The 19,064-nt window shown below is 53.3% G+C and overlaps 8 protein-coding genes across 8 annotated transcripts; 4 read left to right on the top strand and 4 right to left on the bottom strand.

The window, feature by feature from the left end:
* Positions 1-22: 22 nt before the first annotated feature.
* On the bottom strand, positions 23-945 carry PFLUO_LOCUS8311 (uncharacterized protein; the record flags this gene model as incomplete). Its single annotated transcript, XM_073786034.1, has 2 exons — positions 23-133; positions 190-945. 2 exons carry the CDS (start codon positions 943-945, stop codon positions 23-25), a joined length of 867 nt encoding a protein of 288 aa, XP_073642329.1.
* A 239-nt stretch (positions 946-1,184) lies between these two features.
* PFLUO_LOCUS8310 (Proteasome subunit alpha type-2) lies at positions 1,185-2,284 on the top strand (the record flags this gene model as incomplete). The annotated part of the gene is made up of 5 exons (XM_073786032.1): positions 1,185-1,228; positions 1,278-1,297; positions 1,366-1,416; positions 1,481-2,062; positions 2,166-2,284. 5 exons carry the CDS (start codon positions 1,185-1,187, stop codon positions 2,282-2,284), a joined length of 816 nt encoding a protein of 271 aa, XP_073642328.1.
* Positions 2,285-2,723: 439 nt separating this feature from the next.
* On the top strand, positions 2,724-3,689 carry PFLUO_LOCUS8309 (uncharacterized protein; the record flags this gene model as incomplete). Its single annotated transcript, XM_073786031.1, has 1 exon — positions 2,724-3,689. One exon carries the CDS (start codon positions 2,724-2,726, stop codon positions 3,687-3,689), a length of 966 nt encoding a protein of 321 aa, XP_073642327.1.
* A 3-nt stretch (positions 3,690-3,692) lies between these two features.
* Positions 3,693-4,956, bottom strand: PFLUO_LOCUS8308 (uncharacterized protein; the record flags this gene model as incomplete). The annotated part of the gene is made up of 5 exons (XM_073786030.1): positions 3,693-3,896; positions 3,951-4,504; positions 4,559-4,611; positions 4,673-4,865; positions 4,953-4,956. The coding sequence occupies 5 exons, from the start codon at positions 4,954-4,956 to the stop codon at positions 3,693-3,695; spliced, it is 1,008 nt and encodes a 335-aa protein (XP_073642326.1).
* A 462-nt stretch (positions 4,957-5,418) lies between these two features.
* Positions 5,419-6,372, top strand: PFLUO_LOCUS8307 (uncharacterized protein; the record flags this gene model as incomplete). Its single annotated transcript, XM_073786029.1, has 1 exon — positions 5,419-6,372. One exon carries the CDS (start codon positions 5,419-5,421, stop codon positions 6,370-6,372), a length of 954 nt encoding a protein of 317 aa, XP_073642325.1.
* A 3,231-nt stretch (positions 6,373-9,603) lies between these two features.
* On the top strand, positions 9,604-10,437 carry PFLUO_LOCUS8306 (uncharacterized protein; the record flags this gene model as incomplete). Its single annotated transcript, XM_073786028.1, has 2 exons — positions 9,604-9,769; positions 9,827-10,437. The coding sequence occupies 2 exons, from the start codon at positions 9,604-9,606 to the stop codon at positions 10,435-10,437; spliced, it is 777 nt and encodes a 258-aa protein (XP_073642324.1).
* Positions 10,438-14,381: 3,944 nt separating this feature from the next.
* On the bottom strand, positions 14,382-15,497 carry PFLUO_LOCUS8305 (casein kinase 2 regulatory subunit; the record flags this gene model as incomplete). The annotated part of the gene is made up of 1 exon (XM_073786027.1): positions 14,382-15,497. One exon carries the CDS (start codon positions 15,495-15,497, stop codon positions 14,382-14,384), a length of 1,116 nt encoding a protein of 371 aa, XP_073642323.1.
* Positions 15,498-16,250: 753 nt separating this feature from the next.
* Positions 16,251-18,885, bottom strand: PFLUO_LOCUS8304 (uncharacterized protein; the record flags this gene model as incomplete). Its single annotated transcript, XM_073786026.1, has 6 exons — positions 16,251-17,219; positions 17,269-17,520; positions 17,580-18,321; positions 18,371-18,416; positions 18,475-18,551; positions 18,725-18,885. The coding sequence occupies 6 exons, from the start codon at positions 18,883-18,885 to the stop codon at positions 16,251-16,253; spliced, it is 2,247 nt and encodes a 748-aa protein (XP_073642322.1).
* Between the last annotated feature and the right edge of the window lie 179 nt (positions 18,886-19,064).

Below are 19,064 nucleotides of genomic sequence, written 5' to 3'. Positions count from 1 at the left end.
CAACTTAAGTAGTACGAGGGGGTCAGTCCTCCTTTTGGACATCATCTTCGTCGGGCAAGGGAACATCCATCACTCTCTCTCCGGCTTTTTCTAGGGTTCGTTTACTCCATGACCGGACGCCTTTATACACGGCCTAGGGGCGGGAGGTGTTAGTTAGTCACGAAACAGTCAACAAGATACACAACGTACCCAGAGAAAGGTGCCGACGCCAATAACAATCATCAGCCAGCCCAGCGAAGCAAAGCGACTGCGACCTGTAGATCGGTTGGTGGAGGTCATCACACTCGCCGTGGCCCGCACATTCCAGTACCACGGCGAAGCGGCCCAAGCGACCTTCAGAATCGACAGCACGCCCAGCGACGCTAGTCCCTTGACGAAGTGCTGGAACCACGACGCATCGTCCAGGTCCAGACTGCTGCTGGGATCGACCACCAGGTCGGCGTAGTCGAGGTCCCAGCGGTCCAAGTAGAGATCAATGATGGGGTCAGCAACGAAACCAAGCAGAAAGACAGCAAGAAGCAGAATGGCGAGCGTCAGAAGCAGCTGCGTGGAGGCGCTACTGATCCAGCGCGCCCACGTCAGCCGCTCGAGCCGATACTGGAAGCCGCATGTTGGGCATTGCCAGTAGTTCCGTTTGCCGTACCCCGGGTCGGCGTGTCGCCAGGACTGCAGGCAGGCTTCGTGAACATAGCGCGATGAGCCGCGGCATTTGCAGGGGCGGAGCAGACGACCCAGGGTCGGATCGGAGGACTCGTAGACGATTTGGGGTTTTGCTAAGAAGCCAGGCAGGTCGGAGGGTTGGAAGGTCGGCAGCACGGTTTCCAGGCAGATGCGACACACCCGCGGAGGATAGTGCCCGGGATCAGGGCTAGGGTCCTGGTCTGCGTCAGGGTCCGTGTCTGGAGCTGGGTCAGGCTCAGCAGGCTCAGAGTACGGAGCCTCCATGGCGGAAGGAATTGAATTACTGCCGGCTCATCTTTTTGGACCCGAGAGAGTTGGGGAGAAGAAGAGAATTGAACACGAGCACAGAAAATAGCGAGAAGAACACCATGACTCAGCACCACTCACCGCCCGGGCCAGCTCGACCAGCTCACGTCAGTCGCACCTGCCTAGCCAAGCTCCCTGCTCTGCTCTGCTGCTCTCATCCTCATCTTCCTTCCACATCCATCAATCGACCCAGAGTGATGGCCGACCGCTACTCCTTCTCCCTCACCACTTTCTCTCCCAGGTAAGTGGTTGTTGTCAATTCGATGGCATCGTGCTAACTCGCAGCACAGCGGAAAGCTGGTCCAGATCGGTAAATAATACGACACTTGCCCCCAGCCAATGCTCTGATGAAGCCATTACTGATCCAATCCAATCCAGAATATGCCTTGAATGCAGTCAACCAGGGCGTGACTGCCCTCGGCATCAAAGGTAAACACAAACACACGCACAGATCCCAGCAACGATAAGCTATTGACACCAATCCTCCACACAGCAACGAACGGAATCGTCCTCGCGACCGAAAAGAAATCCTCCTCGCCGCTCATCGACCCTCCCTCCCTCTCCAAGATCTCCCTCATCACCCCCGACATCGGGATGGTCTACGCAGGCATGGGCCCCGACTACCGGGTTTTGGTCGACAAGGCGCGCAAGGTCTCGCACACGGGCTACAAGCGGATCTATAACGAGTACCCGCCGACGCGGATACTGGTCCAGGACGTGGCGCGCGTGGTGCAGGAGGCGACGCAGTCCGGCGGCGTGCGGCCGTACGGTGTCAGTCTGCTGGTGGCGGGCTGGGATGAGGGCGTCGAGCCCGAGACTGCCGAGAGCGTGCAGACCGGCGGCGGTAAAACGGGTGGCATTCTCAAGGGTGGTCCTAGTCTTTACCAGGTTGATCCGTCGGGTAGCTACTATCCCTGGAAAGCGACGGCGATTGGCAAGCATGCTACTTCGGCCAAGACGTTCCTTGAGAAGCGGTATACTGAAGGGCTGGAGCTTGAGGATGCGATTCACATTGCGCTGTTGACGCTCAAGGAGACCATCGAGGGCGAGATGAATGGGGACACAATAGAGATTGGTGGGTTTGCTCTTTCTTGTTTCTTGTTTCTTCTCTCTTGTTTTTGTTTCTTTTTTTTTTTCACCAACATACTTTGACTCCATGGCTGACTTTTATCTTATAGGCATCGTTGGCCCGCCGGCGGACCACCTACTGGGCTTCGAGGGCGTGGAGGGCGCCCAGGGCCCACGGTTCCGGAAGTTGACCAAGGAGCAGATCGAGGACTACTTGACCAACCTATGAGTAATTGCTAGAGTTGTGCTTGAATTTTATTTTATTCTTGTCTTGTCTTGTGTTTCACATTGCAAGGCCAACCACATTGTCTGCGTAGGGTAGTAACTAGCAAACTCGGAGTTCCTCTGCTAGTGAACGAGCCACTGGTGTCACGGACGCAATCGAAATCCCGGGATTACGAGGAATGTTGATTGGATCCAGGCTCGCCCAGAGCTTCCCCAGGATTTAACCCCTGGTTCTTATTTGAGTTCGCGTTTCCCCTCTCCGCTAGTCTAGTTGGATCTGTGCGTTTTATACTTGTACCAGGGGTTGACCACTGGGTTTTTTCTTCCTCTTCTTCATTTTGAAACATCCAGACCAGCATCATGTGGGAGTATCAATCAGGGTAAACACCCTACCCCTGTCTGGTCCTCCAGCCAGCCAGTGCATCAGATCATAAATAGTCACCATGTCCTCCAACAACCCCTCCCCGGACCTCCTCGACGGCATCTCTGGCGAACTAGCCAAAGAAGCCGTCGAACTGCAAATCATCCTCGTCGTGTTCATCGGTCTCTCATGCTACAACGTCGCCGAGCTACTTGTCATGGTCCCCTCGACCTTCCGACGCTGGCGCGGGCTGTACTTCTGGTCCCTCTTGGTCTCGGGCTGTATAGGCGTGGTGCCATACTCAATCGGATTCTTGCTGAAGTTCTTCACGCACGTCGACTCCGTGATATCCGTCACGGTGCTCACGATCGGTTGGTGGACGATGGTCACCGGGCAGTCGGTGGTGCTGTATTCACGACTGCATCTAGTGCTCCGCGATGAGCGGACGCTGCGACGAGTGCTGCATCTGATCATTGCGACTTTCTTTTTGTTGTCCATTCCGACCACCATCATGACCTACGGGGCCAATATCGTGCGCTCGCACAATCGGATCTGGATCGAGGGGTATAATATCATGGAGAAGATCCAGTTAACGGGGTTCACGCTGCAGGAGACGCTGCTGTCGACGCTGTATGTCATCGAGACGGTGAAATTGCTCCGTCTGGGCGCAGATACACGTCGCGATGCGCGCACTCTCATGTACCAGCTGTGCGGGATCAATGTCCTCATCATCACTATGGATCTGGTGCTGCTGGGCCTCGAGTACGCCAATTTCTATGCCATCCAAATCACACTCAAGGGGTTTATATACTCGCTCAAACTCAAGCTCGAGTTCGCTGTGCTGGGCCGGCTGGTCGAAGTCAACCAGGGCTCGCGACACCCCGTGTCGATTGCTATTGCGGATACGTTGCCTTTGTGTTCGTTTCAGCCAGCGCCGAATACGCCAGATGGAGAGATCACGGAGACCACAAAGGGGTTTCCTATCCAGTCGGGTGAGGAGGCGCGTATTGTGGAGAGGACGACGACGTGGGTCACGTCGATTGATTGAGGTTCAGGCGTTCTCGCCGAGTAAGGCCTCGTCCATCCATTCGTACCCTCCCTCTGAGTCGTCATCATCGTCCTCGTCCTGGCTGTCGGCCACCTCATTGACTTTGCGTTTTCGACTTGTTGCAGCGGGGATGTCAACTGGCTCGGCAGGATGCGATGTTGCATTCAAAGCAGGATCCGACTCCTCGTCAACTTCGCGAACACCGTCCTATCCCTCTGTCAGAAACAAGCAATGACTAGCCAGAGAGGAACAACACCATACCGCTTCTATCCGAAACGGAACAATCCACTCAGCAGACCGCATCAACAAAATCCTACCCGCCCGCTTGGTCATCTCCGCCAGCCTACAGTCCGGCAAATCGCGATACATCATGATCCGTGCCTGCACACTGCTCTCCCACGCACCACCCGCCAAAACGGGGTGCAGCGTCGCTCGCGGCTGGCCCTTGATTTTCGTGTGCGTCTGGTTAATAGCCAGCACGGCGATATTCCTCGACACGATTCGCGCCAGATGCGTCGCCAGCTCAGACGCCACATTCCACTTTCGATTCAGCAGCCACTGTAGCTGCGCCTTGTCGGCGATTCTTCCCTGCGTCAGTCTGTCCTTCAGCTCCGCCGCGTTGGGGAAGTACGTCGAGAACAGGCTCGATACGGAGTCGATGACTATGAGAGCTGTTCCGTCCGGTGGGAAGCTCCTTGGCGGGCGGAGGAGAAGAGCTAGGAGATGGGGGAGTGTCGTGGTACGGAGGTAGATGAAGTTGTTTTTATCGAGAGAGTGGCCTTTTAGTCTGGGGCTGGGTAAAGGAGAGCCCGTATCTGGGATTCGTGATTAGCTTGGTTGTAAAACAATATTGACGATAATGATAATACCAATCCACACCACTTTTCCACCATCGCGGAGGGCATTGCATGCCGTACTTAGACTGTTGATTGTTTAGGTAGTTAGTTGGGGCTCCCATTCTGATGGTGACATACAACACTCACGCCAGAGAGGTCTTCCCCACACCCGGTGGTCCAAACACCTCGGTGATTTGGCCGCGCAGGATACCGCCGGGTCGTTTCTCGTCTGTCGTGTCATTCAGCGCCTCGTCTAGCCGTGGTAGACCTGTAGAGATCGCGGCTTGGGTTGTGGCTGATGCATTCAGCGACTGCGACGCTGAGATCGAGACCACGGGTGCTGGGGTGGGTTGTTACCATCACTGTCATAAATTCTGGGGTTAAGGGGGTTCTTTACGCGTGTTCTGGCTGTCTAGACCGAGAAAACTCATCGCTCCTCGAAGGTACTGGCACGAGACGCGTGGGACATAGCACTCTCTGCCGGTTGGTGTGGTTGAGTGTGTTTGTTAAAGGAGTGTGGGTCGGATGAAGAAGTCAGATTAACCTTCCCCGATTTCGCGTTTTTTCTTTTTCTGCTCCGACATGTCCGTCTGCCAATGTCCATTATTATTCCAGAACACGCATCATTGCTGAGAATACTCATTTCTCTTGTTTGTATCATTCTCACTGTACTCATTCGTGCTCTGCGCCCCCGACAATCTCGCCCCAAGGGATGTCGCCGCCTCGGCCTTGCACTAGGGCAGAAGAGCAACCTGCACGATGAATTTAACCCAGTGTATAGCCATGGCAATTCCTATCGCGTTAAGGCTATTTTCACATATCCGCTAAAATCATGCCGTGGAATTGAACTACAAGTCGCCGATGTCGTCCCAACAGGGCTGCAGTTCGACCGCATGTTCACCTTTGCCGAATACGTCTCTGACGGGTGGAATTGCCGAACCCTGCGCAATTCGGGGTTCCATAACCTTGCCCTGATCCATCCTGAAATCTGGGTGCCAGATCCTTCTGCTTCGGACTATGACCCGGCCTTGCCCGAGGTTCTTTCGCGGGGCGTGATGGTCGTGTCATATCCACGTCTTTATCCCGCTGGTTGGCGCCGATTGCTCGTGCGAATGGGTATGATGCTTGGGATAGTCTCTCGTCGACATTCTTTTCAGGTGCCTCTATCCCCCAATGCTGAGGAGAAATTGGTCCCCGTCACAGTATGGAAGGACCAGCCTCTATCTTATGACTACGGACAATATCTACCTGCATCACTACTTGAGTTCCTGGGAAACGATACCAAAGGCCAACCCCAGAAACAAATCAAGCTCTTCCGCGCCAGCACGGAGCACCACCGCGAAATCTTCCGCAACGCGCCCCGCCAAGAGAACCTCGGCTTCCAGCCCGTCACCTCCTTCGCAGACGCATACCCAATCCACCTATTAAGTCTAAGCAGCCACAGGGACGTAGCATCGCGCTGCGCATACGCGATCCCACGACTAACGATCTGCCGCTTCCGCGCAAACGTGATAATCGAAGGCCCCGATGCCTTCGCAGAAGATCACTGGAAACGGATCTCCATCGGCGGGACGGAGATCCATACCGTCTGCAGAACGGTGCGCTGTCTTTTGCCCAATGTGGACTATGATACTGGTGTGAGACATCCGCATGAACCGGATCGGACGTTGAAAAGCTATCGGCGTATTGATCTGGGGGCGAAGCAATATGCTTGTTTGGGTATGCAGCTTGTTCCTGCAAAAGAAGAGTTTACGGTTAAGGTTGGGGATCCTGTGGATGTGCTTGAGATGGGGGAGCATTATTATATTAAGATGCTTAGTCCTGGGGAAAAAGTGCCGGGTGTTTAGTGTGTGGCTGGAGATTTCTGTACTATATTGACTCTGTATAAGAATTTTGACAATAGCTGACATGTCTGCAGGACAAAGTATTCTAACGTAGGCAAACGTCTATGGATTGTTTTGTAAAGCTGGATAACGAAATTATCTGCGTTGTCGGCAAATTTCACAGTAGGCAAACGTCTCAGACCTTCCCGTGCCCGATTTGGTCGTAACTCCGATATACCGCGAGTCACTGAGCGATAAGCCCGGTAGGTCTCACTCTAGTTATACCGAGTCGCTTATAAAACTTTAATTCAAACTAGATCCATCAGCCTTCCTATGCTAAGAATCAGAGAAACTCTGATAACGGCACATCCACTAGCCGATACGAGGCGGAGACCCCGAAGATGACCAATGCAGTTTGAACAGGGGTTACTGGCAGAATGAAGCCATATCAGTCCAACGAAGCCATGACAAAAAGAAGACAATATAGGCGAGCTGCAGCACGTGGTCCACGTGGGAAGGTCAGTCGTAAACTCGACTTGCGATCATCGCAAGCGATGAGTTTCAGGCCCGGTCCGTACTAGCTTGGCTGCAGAGTATGAGAACAATATTTAGAACAAGCACGGGAACACCGCATTAGTTTCAGGATGTTTTGCATGGGTAGAGAGCGTGGCGAGCCTTTTTGGATGCAATGGTTGCATCTCGTGGTGGATTCTATTCAAATTCTTGACTACAGGCGACACAGAAAAGAAGGTCTGCGATGGTCATGTTTAATTTTCTTTTCGACTGTGTTGTGCAGTAGATGCGACTGGATGGTAGGTTGTATTGGCACACAGAAGGGCGACACCTCCAGTTTATACTGGAGCAGGCCAAGCTACGGCAGTGGAATGGCGGTGATTGAGTGCCGTCAGCGCGTCCCTCAGATCACGTTTGCATCTCTAGACCATATTCCATTTTTGGATTGTTTCGTGAAACTGGCAGTCTACTTCTCTTCCACGGCCAACCCGTAAGAAGAATACCCGTTGACGGTGGTAGCCTCGTCTTACATTGCAGACCGCAAGATCAAAATTTTCCATAAAAAGAATTCACGGGCCCAGAAGGCTGGCCCGTCTTTAGCGGTTTTTCTCGGTTCTTCTCGTACTCGGTCCATTTGAGGGCTCGTGTAACGGGTGGCCTTGCGTGGATCAGTGACCGTAGTCGAGTGCAGTTCAGACCTAGATTCGTCATTTAGCGACAGGTAATGCGTCCTTTTATTCGTGCACCCCGAGCTCTCTCCCTCTCTTTGCCTGTCTCTGTTTTTGAAGAAGGGGCTTTATGCAGACTGCGTGTCATGGCATCCGGGCTGGTGGACGGCGATCCGGGATCGACGGGGGTGGATTATTGATCAGTGACCGCCAGGAACCGGTGGCTACCAGAACATTCAAGCTGCAATCCCACCCAAGCATCCGGGTCGGCCGCGGACTGTTAGTGGTCCGTCATCCCTGCCACAGGAGGGAAGCGCACAGGGATGGAGATGGGATGCTTGCCATTCCAGCTGGAAAGCGTGCACAGCAGGAGCGGTGAGGACGAGGATACTAGATCAGCTTGTACCGGGTACCTGAGCTGTTGTGCTCGCACTTTGATTATGAATGATTACACGAACAGATTACTCGAACAGGAATAAGGACGGCGGCCGAAATGCCTCTTCTCAGCCCTACGCGGGGTCGCAATGATTACCAATCCGGGCTGTGCCACCGCCGGAGTTCACTAGCTGGCCCATCGCTGCGTTACGATTCGCTCACGCTGATTAGGTTTGGGCTCGTTTTGTTTTCCTTTTGGTCGTCGGTGGACACAGCTGAACCCCGGGGCGTGTACGAGAGGCTCTCTGCCCCTCGTTGCCTTCTTTTTGTTCCGAATCCCGGTCCACACCTTCCCTTCTGCGAGCGCTTTGCGAGCCACAGACCCCCCGGGTCTGTGGCCGGATCGCCCACGCTTTTGCATCCTCTACTGCCACCAGACGATACCGGCTAGGTAGCTAATAAAGGTTACATTGGACGGTATTCAGATACGCGCCCTGAGCAGGACACTCAAAGCGAGGCTATTCCCGGAAGGGATTAGGGCTTTGACCAGAGCAATATACGGAACGAGCCAAAGCCGCTTGGACCCAGTCCCCCGGTGGTGTTGTCTTTTGGGGAATCCTTAGCGACAGCCTGTGGTCTGGGGTGTGTTGTTGATGTTGGTCTGTCTTTGTTCCCGGGAATTATTCTTTGTTTCCTGGAATCATACCTCTTATCGGGACAGGCAGAATAAACTAAGAATCCCCACGCCAGATCAGCACACAGCCGTCGGCACGGAGGTCAGATCTTTATCCCTCTAGTCCGGTGCCAAGATGGGGACAAAACGTGGCTGCAAATCGCGGCCGCAAATCGCGGCCGTGCGTCGCTCTCGCGATCTGCTGGCTGCGGGTTTGGCAGCCACGGACGTGTTGCTAAGGAGTCATTCCGAATGTATCAGTAACAATCCAATAAATTCAATATTCAAGAAAGAAAAGGCCCCACGTGAGTCAAGGAGTGTCAGTGTAACCGCCGTCGAGGTTGGCGGTTGGCACAAAGACATGTCGGGCCACGCATTTCCCCGTTTCATCCCCCTGGGCATCGTGTCTCGGGCTAACCAGGACACCGAGTGAGCGCCCAAGGCTAGCGTGCCAGCCCAAATCCAATCAATCCATCCTACCGTGGCTCCTGGGTCCGATCATACTACTCCGTGCGACAGTAGTGGCCTCTACTGGGGGCACACCGTATTCAAGGCAGTATACCCTCTGAGATGATTTCGCCCGATCCATTACCGTCCGGTGTTTCGTCTCTTCTCACTAATTGTTTTGCAACTCTAACTGGAGGGGTGTCTAGGATTGGCCCCCAGGCGGACTTAACGAAAAAAATCAAATCAAATAAAATAAATTCCGAACGTGGATACCAACCTCGTTCCAAACGGCCCCGTTTCCGCTCGAGGCTGAGGACCCGGAACATCCCTGTCAGTCCATGCGATGCACTATTATTCTCAGCCCTTTGCTGCTTTGGAGCACGGACATGGGGTTATCGCGACGCATCAATCAGTGATGGGGGCTTAGCAGCTGCAAGGCCCGAACAGCGCTGGGCGGATCGACGGGGTTAGGAGCCCCATTCGCCGAGACGAACTATATATTCGGACGCTCGTCCGTGGCGGCCCTTTCCTGCACCCCCTCTTGCTGTCCGATTCCCATACCTCTCTCTTAACCCAAACATGCACCGGTCTAACAACTATGACACCCGGCCGTCAGGCTCGCGGTCCAGCCACAGCAACAGCAGCGCTTTCAGTCCCAACGCCAACCCTAACGAGGACTGGACCAAGATCTCAGACCTAGCGGAGCGCCGGCGTATACAGAACCGCATTGCCCAGCGAAACTACCGTATGTGAAACTCTTTGGAGAAGGCTATGTCGAGTAAATTTAACCTGCTCTTAATAGGCAAGAAGCTCAAGCGACGCCTGGAGGATCTGGAGAGGCGAGCAGGCTCCTCCGACTCTCCCGAGCACGAGGAGTCCGAAGAACCCGAGCCGCCGAAGGCTGTCCCAAAGACTCGCACACGGACTCGAGTTTCTAAATCTGCGTCGGACATCAAACCTCAAGTCTCCCACCCTGTCCCCGAACGGCCGGTGCCGTACGAGTTCTACGCAACGCCAGACGACCGCAGCGCCTTGTTCGCTCAGCAATGCACCACCCGACAACTCTCTGCATCGCCACCTCCTGCTTTCTCCTATCCCTCTCTTCCGTCCTATGATGGCTACCGCCAGCCTATCTTTGCACAATCGCCGATGTATCACGGCCTCCCCAACGCCTACCACGAGCTCCCGTTCCAACCTGACTTTGGCGAGCAAATACCATCCATCGTTTCGGTGCCAGCGAACATGCGGAAGCACCCTAGTTTCGCGGACGAGGACATCATCAGTCCGTTCAGTATGAGCTACGCCACCATGGCGGGAATCGATCTTTGTTCGCACCAGCATCCAGAATCGGGACCGGTACATTTCTCCTCGCTGAAACACTACGAAACCAAGACTATTCAGACCCGAAACTGATCTGTGCTCTACTTTTGATTAGATCCCCGCGCTCTCATACAGCTTTTCTGAGGACCAGCGAGCTCCGTCAACCTCCCCTGAAACGTCGATCTTGACCTTTCCTCTTACGCCAGAGTCCGACCCCTGCTCGCCCCGATCCATCCCAGGGATGTACGAGTATGATCTGCGGCCATGAGACGCTTCGGTGTCTCGGCGGCTAGAGTCCCCGGGCGGGTCCTTGCGGGTCCTTGCCATGTTGAGCAGTTGGGCGATCGGGCTTGAGACTATCCGAGAGCTGCGTCTTCTTTCAGCCCCGACCGAGATCTTCTCTGCCTTTCTTCCTTTTTCCGTTTTGAGCGTTTCAGCCTGCCAGAGCGGGTACGAACCACGTGTGACAAGACAGTGGCATTGTAATTGGCGTTTTGTTTTAATCTTCTCTCCTTCATTTCTTGGACTGTTTGGTGTTTGGGGGCGAACTTCCGGTTTTTCTTTACGGTACTCCTGATGGGTCTGCTTTGATGGATCTTCATATTTCTTGGCTCGATCTTTTACTCCACAGGGCAACAAACGATAATCCCCTCTTATCCACAGTATATAATCAACCCTCTTAGTGGGATCATGTCCGGCCGTGCTCTGGGCGTACACGGTTTTACTGCGGTCTCCCGCCACAACAACTGGAATCATTAACTTGTTTTGACACACTCTAATTTATCAGCCTTGTGCCTTTCTCCATCGGCCCCCAATCTCGGGATAAGGCGCCCCAGCCGTGCATATCCGGCCCCTTAGGGAATGGACCTGACAGGCTGTGTAGAACACGCAATCCACGTTGGTTGGCGGTTCGAATTACTTTCCCTTTTTGGGTTTCCTTTGACAGCAATAAGGATGGGGGTTATCGTTTCAGTGTTTCTTAGCCCTTCCCCCACAGGAACAATGTGCCGCTGGGCGCAGTTTAGCATTAGAAAAAGAGTAGTGACGATAGTCGATCCCAATTTCGGGTTTCATTTTTTTTTTTTGAACGTTCATCTAGTATGAATTCGCCATTTAATTTATCCCCCAGAACGACAATTAATGTGCGCAATCGTGCTCGGCTTGTTTCCGTTCAGAACCCCCCAAGAAATATCCTCGTCGGCACCAGGGGCCTGAGGGTCCAAGCGTACAGCGTTCTTGGGTTTTCGTTTCGTTTCTGCCTACAGTGCTGAGAGATGCCGATGGGCCGATGATGGAATATTGCGTCGTAAGGAGCTGCTGCGCCTCTCGTATACGATTACTCACGCGGTGATGCATACGAATGCGAGTTGAATATACTTTTTCACTACCACTATTCGTATTGGCACTGTTCCGCCTGATCCGAGTCGGAGCAAGAGCCGCCTCTCAGTGAGTATTCACCCCTCTCTGCATGAGGTGGTAACTTAGCTAGGTCAACTGTACTCCGTAAATAACGCTTAACTCCGTTCAAAAAGGCACCCCAACCAAGGAAAGGGGCCCCGGGGGCGTGCACGACCCCTCGTTTTTGGCTGCCACGGCTTCGGCCAAATTCATTCTCCACGGACAAGAGCCAGAGCGAGCAGGTGGCATTGTTGCGGTTTCCCTCTATTGGCTTGGCGTGTCTGCCTCTTGTCTCTTATCTTGGGGGTTGCTGGGAGGGCGAAAGACCATGCGAGTGGGGGGAGGGGTGTTTGACTGGTTGTCCTTTTCTCCGTGTGCTTCATTGAAACCTTATCTATTCATGGCGGAACGGGTCTCGGTTAATGTTGCCGAGCGGTCGGGCACAGTATTCCATATGTGCAGGTGCACTATTGCGATAGTGTATGCATGTAACTGAGGCGTCGGCCCTACTGACTTAGTGTTCTGACTCCGGTTCAAACCCCTGCGTATTCCCACTATGAACCCTCCCCAAGTGCACGCTGGGCAATCACCCCGCCCCTGGGTGAATTATAACTGTATTCCCCCTGCTAGACTCGGGATACGCAAGCACGCTAACCAGACTGGACGTAGACTCCGTGGCCACTCCGCATTCTGCATGGCGCTCGGGTGGATGCAGAGAAGAGAGACTATTGATTTTCCGGTGTGACGGCGTGAACTAACCTGCTGTTTCTTTTTTTAATCTATTTTGGGGCGCCAAGTTGAGCGCCAGAACCGAAAAGGAATGAGTAGGATTCGCTCTGAAGGTACCTTCGAGCGCCTGGCTATGATTGATTAGCGCCAACATGCAATTCGATCCGTGTCGTGGAGACAATAACAAATGTGATATAGTGCGAATTATGGATTCATCCATGTAGATAGTGTCTTAGGATCAGATAACAATCCGTGCATATGCCAGACTGATTGGGGATTGGCTCTGTATGCGTGCACATGTTGATTCTGCAATCATTGGGTCGGAAGGCGCCATTCATGTCTCACGTAGCGCTTTGGTTGCCTGGTGGATGTGAATCATTCGTATTTATTATTTTTAGAAGCTCCAAATCAACCTTTGATTTTGCATGGTTTCCAGGGCCATACTAAAAGTGCCTCGCGGTAAGTCGCGATCGTCACAACCCCGAATAGGTAGCTGTCCTTGACCCAACGGCCCACTCTAAGTAAAGGCAGTTCGTTTCGCGCGCGTCATTGGGTCAACATTGTTCCTGTCTCACCAAGTCAACCATGATAGTCAATGACACTAGGCGGTCAGTAGAGGTCATATTGTTTGCCCTCTTTTTAGAGCTTCTTAGTTGGTGATCGTCGCTGCAGGATATTCCTTCAGAGGAAACCAACGCGATTGACTAATCAAGACCGAACACGGAAAAGCGGGAGCGATGAGGATGGAGATGTGGATTTGAGGACTACTGACGATCATGGATGATGATGATAAAGCTATTTAGATCGCAGAAGGGAAGCCTATGTATCTATGTGGGCTAGAGTGGGACTGTGACGGCGTGGTTTTTTTTCAGTCAGGCATGTCTGCTTGTTTCATATTAATAGCTCATAAAATTCGGCCTTTTTACACTGCGGTGGCCACCAAGTTTGATAGATTATATATATTTGTATGTATCAGCTTTAAGATTCAACTGGCAATGTCACCTTCTGGCTATCAGGGCCAAAAAGTGGTCGAATCGATGTTCCATCGTCAGACTTGACTTCACCAAATCCCCCTGTCATATATATCGTGTTGATAATCAGCAGTCTCAGTATTCGACACACACTATACATTATACTTTTTGCCGTCAAAGTTCAGTTTAAGACACAGGAGAGACACAACGAGGTAAATATAGAACAAATGCTAGACTGAAGCACAGATAGAAATAGAGATCTAGACAGATCCTTCGCTAGGACGAGTTTTGAGTCTGCTGTGCAAGGTAGGACAAGGGGAAGGGGGAGCAGGGGGTAGGAGGTGGATACTGTGTACTCGACTTTCGTCGTGTACATCCACGTTCACCTGTGAGGTACATAGTACATAGCACACTTGGCCAGATTTGAAGGCAGATGGAGCGGAAATAGGGCTTTTTTCCTTTTTTGAATTGGGGTAACAGCCATGGATTAAATTGACATTGAAATTGTAGATTTGAGGTTTGATAGGAATTTAGTACCATGCAAGAAAGAAAGATAGCTCACGCAAGAAGAGACATGCAAATCAAATCAAGAACTCCTAGACAAGATACTCTGTATAATGATAATAACGTGTCAATTCGATCATAAAGCAGCATCGTCGTCAAGCCTCTGTCCAGCCATCCGTCCATCAGACCCATCGAATTCAAATCTGCCTGCCCGATCCACTCACAACCGATTTGGCAGTCGATCCCATCCCATCCCGTTCCAGCCCATAACCCCAATTTAGCATATGTTCTTTAGTTACATCACAGGGGGCGAGAAAAACAATGTCAAAACCAGAAACATGAAAACAAAAGAGAAGAACACCTCGCTGGGAAGAAAACACCGTCTGGAAGATGTGAGTCCGTCACTGGCACTGCTGTTCGATATGAATAAGGGAATTATGCTTCGCCAGCAGCCTTTCGTCGCCGCCGCATAGGTGCCTTTTTCCGACCGGCGATCTGTGCATCTTGCGGCTGGTCGGCGTTCATTTCTGTGTCGCCGTCCTTGTCTGCGGCGATTGCTGCTGCGGCGCGGTCGCGAGCGTCCTGGGCTTTCTTCTCGTGAATAGCGGTCAATTCTTCGCGGCGAGTGTATTCGTCCAGCTCGCGGACATCGCGCGGCTTCATGCGGAGCCATTTCATGCGTGGCCCGGAACGCGAAAATTCTGAGACGCGGAAGCCGTAGATGCGCGGTTCGTAGAGCTTTCCTCGCCCGAGACCTGTGGAGAAGTTCGCCGTGCGCATGCCGTTGATCTCCAGTGGTTGGTCTACTGGCTCGGGCGACTCCCGGATGGCGGCGATGGTGCGGACGAGAGACGAAGATCGGGATTGGCTGACGGGTTGTGTTGGCGACACTACAGACAGTGACGTGTCGAGGCGTGGGCCGATATCGAGGTCTGGGAAGGTCATGAAGAACAGGCATCCAAAGGTCGTGCCGAAGAAGGCCCCGTCGACTGAGTGGAAGCGGCTGTTGGGAGGCGTGTAGAGGTCCTGGCAGCCGGGACAGAAGAGCTTGACGGTTTCCTGGCCGGGAGTGTCGGACCGGCCCACGGGGAGAACCTTGCATCCGTTGCAATTGGTGCGCGGACAGACACCAAAATGCTGCATCTCGTATTTCTCCAGCATCTGCTGAATTCCTGGCCGCGATGTGATGTACCGTTGGTGGATGAGACCGTACAGAAGCTCGGCAGAGCTCTCAATGACACTCAGATCGCTTGCCACGCGGGCGTGTCGCCGTTCGCCAGCCCTCCGGTACCCAGGTGGACGATCATCGCCCAGCACATCATCATCATCGTCCTCCTCTTCTTCTTCCTCTTCTTCCTCCTCGTCCTCCTCCGGCTCGACGTCCAGGATCATCTCCAGGGCCTCTTTGTACATAGGCACCTGGGACTGCAGGCCCGTGAGGTTGAAGTCATCTTCAATGAAGTCCTCCGACACTTCCGCGAAGAACTCGTGACCCATCAACGAGCAGAACGAGGAGATCCACGACTCCGGCGCACCTTCCGACGACGACATGTCGAACGAAGCCGACACGGACGACGACAGCGTTGATTCAGACAGTTGGCTCAGATCAAGCCTATCAAGGCCGTCGGCCAACGCCGAACCTGTCTCTCTCGACACGTTGCCGAGATTGTGGGTGGAAATCTCCGGGGTAATCGGCCACGAGGAAGTGACCTCGTCACGCGGGAGAGGAGGGGGTCGGTTATTGCTGCGTGGTAGCCCCTTGGACGAGGATTGAAGGCCGGAAAGAAAGGTATGGGTGTTCGGGAGGTAGTGTGGTCGAAAATCAGGATAGAAACTGGCTAGGCATGGCACCACAGTGCGGGCAGGAGGGGAGGTTGTGCGATGCGAAAAAAAGTTCGAGACCGGGGTATCGAAAACTGACCCCACCGTTGATCAGTATCGACTGAATCAAGAACCAGAAGATAAGGCACGCACTGGAATGTCGAATAGGATTCAATCTCACTGGCTGTCGTCCTCGGTCGATAACATGAGCCCGTATCGCGGGGTGTCGATCGGATCAAGTGGGAGCTGCCCCCAAGCAGGATTGTATTGGCAGAAGGAGACAAAAAGAGATTTCAAGAGGTGCCTTCCTCACATCAAGCGGTCTATTCGGTGATGGCTTCTGTCTTCAGGTGTGGACTTGGAGGGGGACGTTGTTCGGAGAAAGAAAGCGCAAGCCGAGCGACGAACGAGTGACTGCCAGTCACGTGCATGTGATCTACACCGAAGAAGTATACGTAGTATGTACAAACAGACCGCAAATATTCAAAACAGGTCTCGGATCACCCGAGCAAACTCGCCCTCGTCGCCTAGAATTCCCGACAGCCCTTCTCCGGTATTTTGGATTTCTCCATCGGTTCCGACAAAGCCATGGATCCCATCCGGTCCGGTGGTCGGCGGCATGAAGTTGCCAAATGCACCGACGGCCTCGAAGAGATTCGTTAGTTCGTGACTCATCTGCAGGCCATTCAACGGGCTGTTGCCGAGCTCGTTGACTCCATTCATAGGTCCATACACGGACAGGTCCTCGATCGAGTGGCCTGCCAGACCGGCCATGGCCACCGCCGCGGTTGAATGAGGGTCGTTGGTGTCGCCACCAAAAGGACGAGCCAGAACACCTAGCTTCTCTCCAATCTTGCGTAGCCCCTTGATAGTCTTCCACAGCCGTTTGGACACGTATGACTTGGTACTGAAGCCATTGATCAGGTCCAGCGCCATGTAGAACTCATCGCGTACCTGCCGGTTGAAATCGGACGGCGCGTGGCACACGGCAAGGAAAAGCACCGCCAATGCCGCAACCAGGAAATAGTTGAAGGTAACTTGCTGCGTGCGGTAGATATCCGACATTTGGTTCAGGCGAGTCAGAACACGAACTGTATCCTTAGCAACATCCACCACAGTCTGTGCGTGGCCTCGATCTTCTGCGATGCTAGCCCCGGAATGCATCACAGGGCGATAAATGAGAATTCGCAGCTGGTTCATGCGTAAGTACAGAAGCACACGCAGGCGCCTCATACCCCGGCTGACCGAATCGTTGTTCTTGGGCGATTCCGCAGGATAGAACTTGAGATCATCTGGTACTTGCTTGTACCATTGCAACACTTGGTAATCCAGGTAGCCAATCTCGTCGCGGCGGATGTCCGTCGTTCCTTCGGAGCCTAGCCCGGAATACCATATCTTGGAGCTGATCCGGTTGTACGGGATCATACATCGCAGATACGGCAGCGAATTGTCCTGTTCGACAGTCAACCAGAGTTCTCAAGGTAAATGGGACAACTCCTACCGGCTCCGGCAAATTGGGGTCGATATCCTCATCCTGGATGACGAATGGCAATCCTGTTCCCAGACTCCACCGCCTGTCTAAGCTGTAAACCGACCAGAAGATCCGGTTCACGCCCGTCCACTGGTCCTCATTCGGGAATGATTTCAACAAAGCATCTCTACGGTGCAGTCCCATCTCCAGACACATGCGCGCAGCGAGACCAATGACCCGATAGGCCATGGAATCATCATCAGTGTGGAAATGGTAGGTCGCCTGGGGGAAAGTGTCAGTGAGATCGTAAAATTGATCACAGCCAAGATCATATCACATACGACGATTGAGAACAGTTGGATGTTTTTGATATCATGTGGCTCCCATAGCTTCGATTCAATGACCGGTTTGACGCTGAGGTACAGTCGGGTGCCAAGCTCGCTTTGCCCACCGGCCTCCACGACGAGCGTAGTAGCTAGGATCAGTTTCAAAAGAACTGTGCTGTCGTCATTGAGGCCATCGGAGCCCGGGAGACCCTGTTGCGCGAATCCTGTGCGTGTGGCGGCCTCCATAAATGTATACAATAGGTTAACCTGATGGGTGATCTGGTTGATGTCCACCACGGGATACATGATCCCAATCTCCTCCTCATAGACCTTGCACAATCGCAGAGCTTCATCTCGTCGAATACTCCATATTGGATCCTTGGACGGATGAATAGTAGGGACAAGAGTTCCCAGGTGCGGTGGCGGCGAGCCAGAAGGCGTGACATGCGCAGTAGTCAAGTCGTCCGGCAGACCGTCCTCTGCCGGGGTGATCCCCATATTCTGCAGGCTGAATTTGGCGACGTCGAAGTTGAAAGCCGAACTCGTCGGGCCGTGAAAGCGCGGGTGGCGTGACCGAGACTTCGGTACACCGGAATGCAGTGGGGTGAAAACAGACTGTGAGCCCTCACGCGCGAACTGGTCGAATGGCGGAGGCTCAAATGTGGGCCTGTGGGTGCGAAGGTCGTTGAGATTGGTGAAAAGATTGTTCACCTGGTCCTGTAGCGTGGTGATTTGGTCTGTCATGGACCGGAATTCCCTATCCAGAACATGAATTGATGCGAATAGCGCGGGATCTATAGACTTACTCCGAGTCCTTGAAATTATTGTTGCAGCAGTTCGGCGCATACCGGCCTGGAGCGAAGAGAGTCAGAGTGGCAAGAACATTATGGAATCATAATATAGCGCATACATTCGAGATTCAGATGCCCGCACCGTTGGCAAGGTACCTGGCCATTGCACTTGATTTTGCGGCGCTTGCATTCGTTGCTATATCAATAGCCGATCGCGGGTTAGCCCGAAGCCATTCCGCACAAGAGAGTAAGTAGTATGGGAAGAAAGTCCGCAGAATGAGGGCGCTTGCAAATAAGCGGGAGACTAGCCCAACGCACAGCGGCACCGGACGGGAAATGTATGGGAAGTCAGATCAAGCCAAGTCGTACCATGCGATGGAAATGTAGCGATTCCGCTTTGGGCGTGTGTGACCCGTTCCGTTGGTCTGTTCCGCCTTTCTCTTGGCCACGTCTGCGCCTGGTGTGGTGATCTGGTCGCCCGGACCAGTCTGTGGCGGAGTCTGGTCAATTTGCGGCGACTCTGAAGCCATGCCGTGCTGAATGCGCAGGTATATGAGGGTTCTGGGTACTGGCAACGGGGAAGAGAAGTGCGGAGAAATTCCCTGCTCTCGCGGGGTTTTCCGTGTCCCCCGGACTCGGCTTACTCAGCGCATTGCCTGGACCCTGGTTGGCTGGTTCTCTCTAATTCAGAGCTATGAGAGCTCTAGTC

Source organism: Penicillium psychrofluorescens (genome assembly GCF_964197705.1).
Source record: "Penicillium psychrofluorescens genome assembly, chromosome: 5".
NCBI classification, from domain to species: domain Eukaryota; kingdom Fungi; phylum Ascomycota; class Eurotiomycetes; order Eurotiales; family Aspergillaceae; genus Penicillium; species Penicillium psychrofluorescens.
This window is presented reverse-complemented; position numbering and strand designations above follow the sequence as displayed.